The sequence below is a fragment of the Lissotriton helveticus genome, chromosome 3_1 (genome assembly GCF_964261635.1).
Source record: "Lissotriton helveticus chromosome 3_1, aLisHel1.1, whole genome shotgun sequence".
NCBI classification, from domain to species: Eukaryota; Metazoa; Chordata; class Amphibia; order Caudata; family Salamandridae; genus Lissotriton; species Lissotriton helveticus.
The window spans coordinates 1,226,385,201-1,226,396,151 of record NC_136061.1 but is presented as its reverse complement, the minus strand read 5'-3'; the positions used below and the strand labels follow the sequence as shown (position 1 = coordinate 1,226,396,151).

The 10,951-nt window shown below is 43.9% G+C and overlaps 1 protein-coding gene across 1 annotated transcript in view; it reads left to right on the top strand.

Annotated features, from left to right (window-relative positions):
* Positions 1–680: 680 nt before the first annotated feature.
* The window catches only part of LOC144824915 (uncharacterized), a 53,900-nt gene continuing 43,629 nt past the window's right edge, over positions 681–10,951 (top strand). The window contains exon 1 of the mRNA XM_078683879.1: positions 681–956. Within this exon, the coding sequence (XP_078540005.1) occupies positions 813–956 (144 nt within the window). The 5' untranslated portion in view covers positions 681–812. The remainder of the gene's footprint in view (positions 957–10,951) is intronic.

The window sequence follows — 10,951 nt, the reverse complement described above, 5'->3', positions numbered from 1 at the left end:
CCCTCGTTTCTGGCCTTCTAGTGGAGCTATTGTTTTTTGATTGGCAACCTGTCGTTTGTTTTAAACTGCTTTCGTGATCCAAAATTGCTGATGTATTTTTGGCAGCTGCTTTGACCGCTTCATTTACCTTAATTGTCTTAATTGCTTCATCCTCTGAGAGCATCTTGGGGTTCTCTTGGGTCATTCTTTTGTTCAATAATTCACTCGTAATTGTTTCAGACATTTTCTGTGCTATTTGTGTTTGAGTTTGTGTTTGAGTTTGTATTTCTAATGCCACCATACAAGTTCCTTCAAGATCGTTGGGTTCACACAAGCCTGGCTCACAGTACCTTTCTTGATTTTCTTTAAAAATAATCCTTATCGTGATCCTATATAACTTTGTCCTCCACTCGAGCTGCCTTGAACTTTGCCACAGTCTGCTCTTATCTTTATGTATTTTTAAATGAAGGGTCCCCTTGCATTTACTCTTTCGCCCCAGTTTCCTGGGGTGGATAACTTGAAATAGGCTCATACAGACAGTCTGCTTGTCAACTTGTATCAGTTTTCGTGACTTCCGTGGCTTACTCTAGGAAAACCCCAATGTGAGCTGATATCTGTAATTTATGGACGCTCCCTGGGCATGGCAATCTGCCTATATAGCTCCCAGCATGTAGTGCACCGATGACGTCTTCCACGGGAGTCGGCAATCGGCAGCAGACCGAGGGAAACCAGATCAATTATAAACGCAGCACAAATGAAAGTCCCGAAAACAGCTCAGCGGCAGCGCTGTCAAATGTGGCCCCCTCCCCTCCCCTGTAGAGGGAAAAAAAGGCATGTGTTCTGTGCACACCGTGTCCAGCCTGCAGACCTGCAGCAAGAGACCCAACAATCCCCAAAAGTCCAGGAAAAACCGGGAGAGCCGAAGGGGACGCAGGAGAAAGAAAATTCACTCACACGTTCTGAAGTTCGTAATCTCGGTAAGAGTCTTCCTCCTCGTTTTTTTCGCTTTTTTTTTCTTTCACCACTCTCGATGTTGAACTTCTAACTCGGATGCTCCGGTGCTCTCCCTCTTCAATCCTCAAATCCTAGTCCTCGATGTATTCACAGATGCTCGCAGATATGGCGATACGCGCAGCGTTCCATAGTCTTGATCTTGTTCAAAATCTTAAGGGAAGCACGAGAAATCTATACGCCCATTTCCTCATCACAAAGGTTAAATCACCAGGGGCTTCACTTGCTGCTTGTCATCCAGCCCTCCCTCGGTAAATAAGCGCTAGCCATCATTAAACGCTCAGGTCCTCGGAGCGAGATTAGTGCGACTGCTCACTCTGCCGCCATCTTGCCTCTCTTCCCCGTCACTCTCTCACCTAAAAGGCCTGGTAAGCCAAAAGGCCTGGTAAGCCAAAAGGAAATTTATGTGTATTTGTCAGTGTGAAGTTTACAGTATAGGGTCAATGTTACAAATAATATTAGCTTGCTTTACCTATGGGAGATGTATATATCATAGCAGTAAAGACGCTTCATAATATTTTGCACTTGCTTGCATTGCTCTGGTGGCATACTTGTTTGAAAAAATTTGGATGGTGTCATCAGTGATGTAATCAGTGATGTCATCAATTTTTACATTTGAGATGTCATCTGTGATGTCATAAATGATGTCATAGAACATGTTATGAGTGATGAAATATGTGAGGTCATAAGCAGTGCATGGCTGAGGCGCAAGTTATAGTTAGCTCTGCTAATAGTCTAGTAGTCATGTATTTTTCACTTGAACTCATGCATTTATTTGCTTAAATTCCTGTCTCCATTCACTTCCTTACTTATAGTATAGCTCAATTTCATTCATTGGTTGTGCACTCCAGCCACTGTGCACGTATTTACCAGTAGACCAAATCCCAGCGCATTATAGTAGGACAGCTCCAATATATTTCCTTGCTTGCTGCCAACCCCAGTCCATGCCATTACTTGTAGGGAAGTTGCAGTTAATTTGTTTAAGTGTAGTCTTACCTCATTTCTCACTTTTCTTGGCATCCTGACCCAGAATACTGAGTCACCTGTAGTTGGACTGCACAGTTTGATAGTGAGTGAGGTGGGTTTAGGCGTTAACCTTTTTCTGGCCCCATTCCAAAATGTCAGTTCCTTCTCACTCCATATCCTGTACTCTACCAACCCACTTCCATCCCTACTTCCCAACACCCCCAAAACCTCTAATTGCTTTCGGACATACACATTCCTTGTGTACAGAATTGGTATTAAAAAACATCACAGGAAATATTAATATAAACAGCAGTTAACAGGTTAAACCTCAATGGTTCTTATTTAACCTCCATACTTTAATGATTGGTAAAATCGGCGTCATTGAGTTTTTTTAAAAGGAAGTCTTCTATAGGAACTTTCACTGATTAAATTCCATAATAGGGGTTTGACCTCGTAGTTAAAACAAAGTTATTCTTTATTTATAGCTAATTTTCTTCCTCCACCTCTGAAAGTAAACGTGTATCGTTAACACAAATGAAGCTACATTTTCTAACCTCCATTTGGAGGTTTGAGGAGATTACTTGCAAAGGTGGATTGCCATATGTTTTTCTTTGAGAGATAATTAGTTTGCATTTTGTTTCTTTGATTTGTGGCGAGTCTTGCAGTTTGCTCCATGTCATTTGAGCAAAGGCGATGCGCCTATATTGTAATTTCAATGCCTTTGCCTTCCTGCGGCGGTCTGCTGTGTTGCTTCTCTCAGCTGGGAGATAAGGATGTGCGCTTTTATCAGGGAAAGATAAGCCAGCCGAATGATTAGGTGGGATCTCATGGGCAATGAGTTCTAATCTCGCAGTCTGTTTGTTAATGATCGCTCCTTTGCATGCTCCTTGCATGATATGGTAATATGCTGTGAGGAAATCATTTCAAAGAGTCTTCACTCCAAACTAATCCCTGTGCCATTGCCAGGCTTGCAAGTTTTCAAATCCTCCATTATCCAACAAGATTCCTTTCTCAGAGCATTTACACTTTGCAGTTTCTGATCACAGGCAAGGTGTCTATAACACTTCCTATTTCTAAAATTGTTTTCAATCATTTATTGAGCAATAGGCACTTTCTAGGGACACAGAAGAAAGCTTGCATGCCTTCTCTTCACTCCTCACCATTCCTAGAATTCACAGGGTATACTAGAGTGCAAGTCTAAATCTCATCATATCCTGTTAAAATGTTGCAATAAAACCAAAAGTGAAAGAAGTGTGACACAGAGTTCTTGACAGTAAACTTGGAGTCCAAAACATGTAAATGAATGCCACAAGACATGATCCACTGGGAGTGGGATGAAATCAAACCAATCTTAAGAAGGGTAACCATTTTATAATTTAACACTATGGGCCCAATTCCAATGCAGTTAGGAAGGACTCCTAACGGAATTTGCTCCGTCCGAATCAGATTGGGAAAGTGACTTTCCAACCGAATTGGAAAGGTTTCCAACTGACCAAATACGATGCGAGTTAGGAATATCCCAATCAGAACCCGACGGCATTCGCAATGACTGAGCCGTACTGAGCAGAATTTTATGTCTCTAAGGGCTCCTTTTCTGATCGATTATGATGCTGGATTCAGACAGCCTTTTTGATTCATGCCATTCGACTCGAATCGGCATTCGGAATCAGATTTTGGGGGCCCGTAGCAGGCCCCCCTGCACCAGGAGCCTTCTCAATCGGGCCAGTGGGGGTACCCATGGGTCCCCCTTACCAGCCATTCACAGTGCAGCAGGCACCAAGGGGGGTCCGCCACAGGGTGGCTGATTTTCCCCAGCCACCCCTTTATTCAATGGGAGCCTAAACACTCAGTCGGAACATAGGCTCCCATTGAAGTCAATGGGAGTCCAACCAAATCGTATCGGGAAGCATCTGCATGCATCGTACTCAGTCGGTCGGACTCTCCCGATCTGAGTCAGTCGGAAACCATTCCCAAAACGATTCCGTCTGAATGATTTCTTAACCGCATTGGAATCAGGCCCTATATGTTTCAACATAAGCTCCCTTCCCCTCTTACCGCATCCTCCACAAATATTCTCACTTCTTACAGCTTTACTCAAGTAACTTCCCTATTCATCAAAAACTTTCCCAAAAGCTGAATTATCTTTTGTTTCCATACTTTCATACTGCATTTGTACAGCACTTTGGTGAAATGTGTCAATGGATAACGTGAATACATAATCATAGCAATTCCTGGTTTATAACCAATATGATCTAAACAATTATTTATGCTTGCAATAGGTATTGCCAATGAAAAATCACTGCTACCACAAATAAAAAGACTAATACACACATATATATGTTTGTATATATGTATCTATAAATATATATATATATATATATATATATATATATATATATATATATATATATATATATATATATATATATATATATATATATATATATATATATATATATATATATATATATATATATATATATAACCAAAAACGCCCAGTAGCTTGAGGCCGTAATTAGCCGCAGCGGAGGTAACCCACTAGAGGGCGTTAATTGGTAAAATGAGACCTCAAATCCCAGCGTGCATTTAAAAATGAACTCCCACCAAAGGAGGTGCATTGAAGCCCCCTATTACGGAAACACGCAGGGGAGATGCGGTAGCCACAAATCACCTCCGCTGACACGGCCTCTGAGGAGACGCAAACAGCGACATCGAAACGCGTCAGGCCATGGACTTCAAAGGGATGTTAAGCTGCCTGCTTGGTTTAAATAGAGTTGTTACTCACCTGCAGTGCTGTGCGGCCTCAAGTTTCTGGGCGTTTTTGGTTACATATATATATATATATATATATATTCACTGAAAAAACCATAGGTTATAGACCATATATAGTTAGGAATTAGCATTTACAAAACCTTGAAAATTCACTGAAAAAACCATAGGTTATAGACCATATATCGTTAGGAATTAGCATTTAAAAAACCTTATTTTACTCCCACAAAACCATTGAAATTCAATATATAGTTAGTTGCAGTAACTATATATCGCGCACCCGCAATCCACTGCTGATGATGTCACATATTACATCATTCATGACATGGTCAGTGACATCACTGATGACATCACTGATGACATCTCAAATGACATCACTGATGACATCACTGATGACATCATCCATTGACTGTGTGTTTCTGTAAAGTTTAAATATGTTTTACATATTGAAGAATGAGTAGATGTATAAGTGTCTGGATGAAGGATTTAGGTGCGTGACTGACTGTATGAGTGAGTGATTAAATGTGTCTCACTGAGTGCATGGGTTAGTGACTAAACTGTCTTAATTTGTGCATCATTATGTCTGTTGTTCTGTAAACTGCTGCATGTGTTGATCAGTAGCTATATGAGTAACTATATGGGTTATTGATTGATTGTCCAAGTATTTGTATGGGAGACTGAGTGTGTGTGTGGCTGGCTGGGAGATGTGTGACTCTGTGCAGATCAATGTGTACTTGTATCAATGATTGTATAAGAGAGTAAGTATGTGTTAGTATATGTTTGAAAATGTAAGGTACTCTATGTTTAAATGGAAAATGGAAACAATAGAAAATGGAAGTGTGATTGATTCTTTACAGGACTGACTAGGTGTGTGAGTAACTCCATGGATGAGTGGCAGAGTGTGAGTGTCTGTATAGGTGTATGAGTGCATATGATAGTGTTGTATAGATGAGTGATTGTATGTATGAATGATTGTATGGGTGAATGAGTGAATGTGTGTGTAGACGTAGGAATCAGTGAGTGCGTATGTAGTAACTAGTATTGGTGTGTCAATGGTTTAAAAAATTATACTCTGTATTTAACACTGGGTGTAACAGAGGTTATATTAAAGTGTGAGGAGATGCATTGTATTGTCACATGAATGATATCATCAGTGATGTGGTCATTGATGTCAAATGAGATGTCATCAGTGATGTCATCAGTGATGTCATTTGAGATGTCATCAGTGATGTCATCAGTGATGTCACTGACCATGTCATGAATGATGTAATATGTGACATCATCAGCAGTGGATTGCGGGTGCGCGATATATAGTTACTGCAACTAACTATATATGGAATTTCAATGGTTTTGTGTGAGTAAAATAAGGTTTTTTAAATGCTAATTCCTAACGATATATGGTCTATAACCTATGGTTTTTTCAGTGAATTTTCAAGGTTTTGTAAATGCTAATTCCTAACTATATATGGTCTATAACCTATGGTTTTTTCAGTGAATTTCAATGTTTTTTTAATAGCAAATATCATAAGCTGTTGAATGTCAAGTACGTGGTAAGTAAAAACATTTTCGTGTTTATGCACACTGATCTGCTTTGAATGCTGCCCCCCCCCTCATTTCTATTAGGAGTACTCTCTCTTTGCAGATAGTGAAGGGTAGTTAACGCAGGCCTTTGCCCCCGTTGTAATCCGTCGTGCCTGCTTCTCTCTCCATTTGATTGATTGTTCTCTTTGGTTCATTCTCTAGTTACAAACAAGCACAGAGTCAGCATACTCTGTTTAGTCTTTGCAGATAGCGAAAAATCGTGTAAAAAAACAAAAGGAATCGAGCAAAATCAGTAGGCCACTAATGGGATCTCTTTTTGACCTCGCTAAAATAGAAACATTAAGAACAACCCCTCATGACAAATACGAAACTAGTGAGATGAACTGAACTCCACACCATGATGGCTGCAATACAGCTCGGCTCCGCCACCCACCCCGCCCAAAATAACGATAAAGAGCGGCTGCCATGATTGCTCGCGGAATGGCCACGACGGAGCTACGAAATGGTGGTGCTCTCATGCTAACGCCAGCTTCAGTCTGAAACATCCAGAAACACTGTAGACTACCAATTCAATCAGTTCCGGTAGCGCCCCAATGTAACCCGGTAGAGAAGAACTAGCCCTCCCCTCTTTGACTGATGGTTCTTGTTGCCTGTCCCTTCTGTTGTCATTTAACAGAACTATTTAGCCTGCTGAAAGGGGTTGTGTTCCGACCGCTGGTTGGTGGAGACATTTTGACTATATTCTGGACCTGCGTTGTCGCGTAATGCGTCATATGACGCGCCGCGTTAGCGCATCCGGAAGTCATCCGGGGCGCGACGCGCAGCGCGTAACGTAAGCATAACAGGTCATGTGACTTGTTAATAAAACTTTTCATTGGTTCATTTTACTTTTCTTATTTTAATGATGAAAGGCTTGGTCATATGACCTAAAAATTACGCTTTTTATTACTTCCGAACATTATTTTTTCTTAAATATATGTTATAATGTTCCAGGCTAATGTACTTTCCCGGAAAATTTACAACTGTCCTGCGGGTAAAATATATTCTTTTTTCGAGAAAAAGGGCGTTTCTTCGTCCCATGACGGAGCCGTTGAGCAAAAGAGGGTCGACCTGCTGTCTTAGTCGCCGATACGCCTGAATATGAGATTCTTATCGATCACTTTATGTTGCAGGAGTAGAAAACACAACAGCCCTTGACCATTTATCTTTACTGCGTTCCTGCGTATTATACCTTTTACCCTTCATGTAATTGGTCTGCTTTATTTCACTTGCCTTTTAATGATTCTAAAACAGTGACTATTATTAAAAACTTTACCAATGTATATACTACTACCATGTTTTCTTTTAAAAACCTTTATTGTGAAAATTTCATTATACAAATACGAGCCTATAACCACGTGGGCCGGCCACGGAGCAAACTGTAATCGTATATGATGAGTAGACATTTACACTGTAGAGGAACGTAACGGGCGGGGCATTAGGTTGCAAGAACTAAGGTGTCTAACAGTTGCGGAATCGGTGGACGTACATTTTATAATTAAAATACGACAGGGCCAGTTACAATAAAATTATCTAGATATACATTTGCGGGCAAGTACCATGCGCGACGTTAATTCGAACTTTCAATAGTACAGTAATCAATAACACATCAGAACTTAATATCAATAGGGATGTCGAAATACTCAATCAATTCTCGTCCCCACCCGCCATGTGCTTCAAAACTGCATACGTATCTCGTGATTTCAAGGTTCTGCAACCAGTACACAACAAGGAGTTACGAGTCCCATTTATTCCGGCGCCATTTTGGGCGAGGACGGGCAGGTCCAGGATATAGTCAAAATGTCTGTACCAACCATCGACTATGATGATGTTCATATGCTGTATTTATAGAGTAACACTCATCTGTCCACATGAAATTAATTTGCCACAATCTAAACATGTCATTTTAATCTTTCCAAAGTTCTTCTAAATATTTGGGACCGTTTCCCTTGCCTCTGATGCTGTCAGTGCCACTTCTTTGATGAATGTACTGGCAGGTCGGGGGTTCTCCTCCAAATCTCTCTTTTATGCAGCACTATAATTAATTGGTGCCACCTCTCCATATGACGATGCATGGTATAGTTACCATAACTATATTTTTTTTCGGTTCCTCTGGAGAGTACATCGTGGCAGATGAAGCGTATAACGTACCGGGCACTTACCTTTTTTTGCATGTAGAGGAAAGGAAAAAAAAATCGAGCGTCCGAGTTCTAAGGTGTCCCAGGGCCATTTTAGTGGACCAGGCCCAAATCCAAAGAACAGGCCGCCATTTTGAGAGTCCTGTTGCAGCCGCCTGTCGCTGTAGCATCAAGAGCGGCCAAAACTCAGCTGAATGGCAACTGAAACGGTAAAGGGGCGCCCCACTACAGCAGACGAGCCTCCACCTAGGAAGGCCCGTTCACGCCGCCTCCCCCCCCCCTTCGGGCACCCCACGCCGTTATTCGGAGCAGTATTGTAGGATGGCCACACCAGTGCAGCAACTTGCTAGACACCACCTCGGTGGTAACCGAATCTCAGCGCCTTGTGGTGTCTTCTATTCAGAAAACATTGTTGTGCTGCCTTCGACCTATTCGCCGCAAGTGCGCACGCAACTCAGCTGCATAGCTTGCTAGACACCACCTCGGTGCTAACCGAATCTCAGCGCCTTGTGGTGTCTTCTATTCCAAAAATATTGTTGCGCTGCCTTTGGCCCCATTCGCACATCGGTCCGCTACTGCCGCCATCTCACAGGCCAACGGGGCGCCCCACGCCGACTTTCAGCATTGTAGGATAGCCACACCAGTGCACCTTACTAGACACCACCTCGGTGCCATCCGGATCTTGGAATCTCAGCGCCTTGTGGTGTCTTCTATTCAGAAAATATTGTTGCGCTGCCTTTGGCCCCATTCGCACATCGGTCCGCTACTGACGCCATCTCACAGGCTAATGGGGCGCCCCACGCCGAGTTTCAGCATTGTAGGATGGCCACACCAGTACAGCAACTTGCTAGACATCACCTCGGTGCCATCCGGATCTTGGCATCTCAGCGCCTTGTGGTGTCTTCTAGTCAGAAAATATTGTTGCGCTGCCTTTGGCCCCATTCGCACATCGGTCCGCTACTGACACCATCTCACAGGCCAACAGGGCGCCCCACGCCGACTTTCAGCATTGTAGGATAGCCACACCAGTGCACCTTACTAGACACCACCTCGGTGCCATCCGGATCTTGGAATCTCAGCGCCTTGTGGTGTCTTCTATTCAGAAAATATTGTTGCGCTGCCTTTGGCCCCATTCGCACATCGGTCCGCTACTGACGCCATCTCACAGGCTAATGGGGCGCCCCACGCCGAGTTTCAGCATTGTAGGATGGCCACACCAGTACAGCAACTTGCTAGACATCACCTCGGTGCCATCCGGATCTTGGCATCTCAGCGCCTTGTGGTGTCTTCTAGTCAGAAAATATTGTTGCGCTGCCTTTGGCCCCATTCGCACATCGGTCCGCTACTGACACCATCTCACAGGCCAACAGGGCGCCCCACGCCGACTTTTACCATTGTAGGATGGCCACACCAGTGCCACAACTTGCTAGACACCACCTCGGTGCCATCCGGATCTTGGCATCTCAGCGCCTTGTGGTGTCTTCTATTCCGAAAATATTGTTGCGCTGCCTTTGGCCCCATTCGCACATCGGTCCGCTACTGACGCCATCTCACAGGCCAACGGGGTGCCCCACGCCGACTTTCAACATTGTAGGATGGCCACACCAGTGCGGCAACTTACTAGACACCACCTCGGTGCCATCCGGATCTTGGCGCGTTGTGCTGCCTTCGGCCTATTCGCACATCGGTCCGCTACTGACGCGAACTCAGAGGCCAACGGGGCGCCCCACGCCGACTTTCAGCATTGTAGGATGGCCACACCAGTGCTGCAACTTGCTGGACACCACCTCGGTGCCATCCGGATCTTGGCGCGTTGTGTTGCCTTCGGCCTATTCGCACATCGGTCCGCTACTGACGCCGCCTCACGTGCCAACGGATTTTCTACGCTTTTTATACCCTATGCCACATAACAGGTCATGTGACTTGTTTATAAAACTTTTCATTGGTTCATTTTACTTTTGGTTTCCTAATGATGGAAGGCTTGATCATATGACCTAAAAATAACACTTTTCATTGGATGAAAACTTTTTTTTTTCCCAAACGATGAAAGCCCCACCTTGTTTCTGGATGTTTCACACTGAAGCTGGCGTCACCATGAAAGCACCACCATCTCGTGGCTCCGTCCTGGTCATTCCGCGAGCAATCATGGCAGCCGCTCCCCACCAGAAGCCTGCAGGAGTCGGGGGCCCCCAAAACTTTTGTTGAATCCTCAAGGCGGAGGGGACGCTTTCGAGAATGGGGTCCAAGACCTAGCAGACAAGCGTCCGATTTGCAAGGTGTCCCAGGGCCATTTCAGTGGACCAGGCCCAAAAAGAAAAGAGCCTGCCGCCATTTTGAGAGTCCTGTGGCAGCCGCCTATCGCTGCACCGCAAGAGTGGGCGCAACTCAGCTGAATTGCGGCTTTTGACACAGTGGACCAAAAGCGGACGGAATGGCAACTGAAACGGTAAAGGGGCGCCCCACTACAACAGACGAGACTCCACCTGGAGAGGCCCGTTCACGCCGCC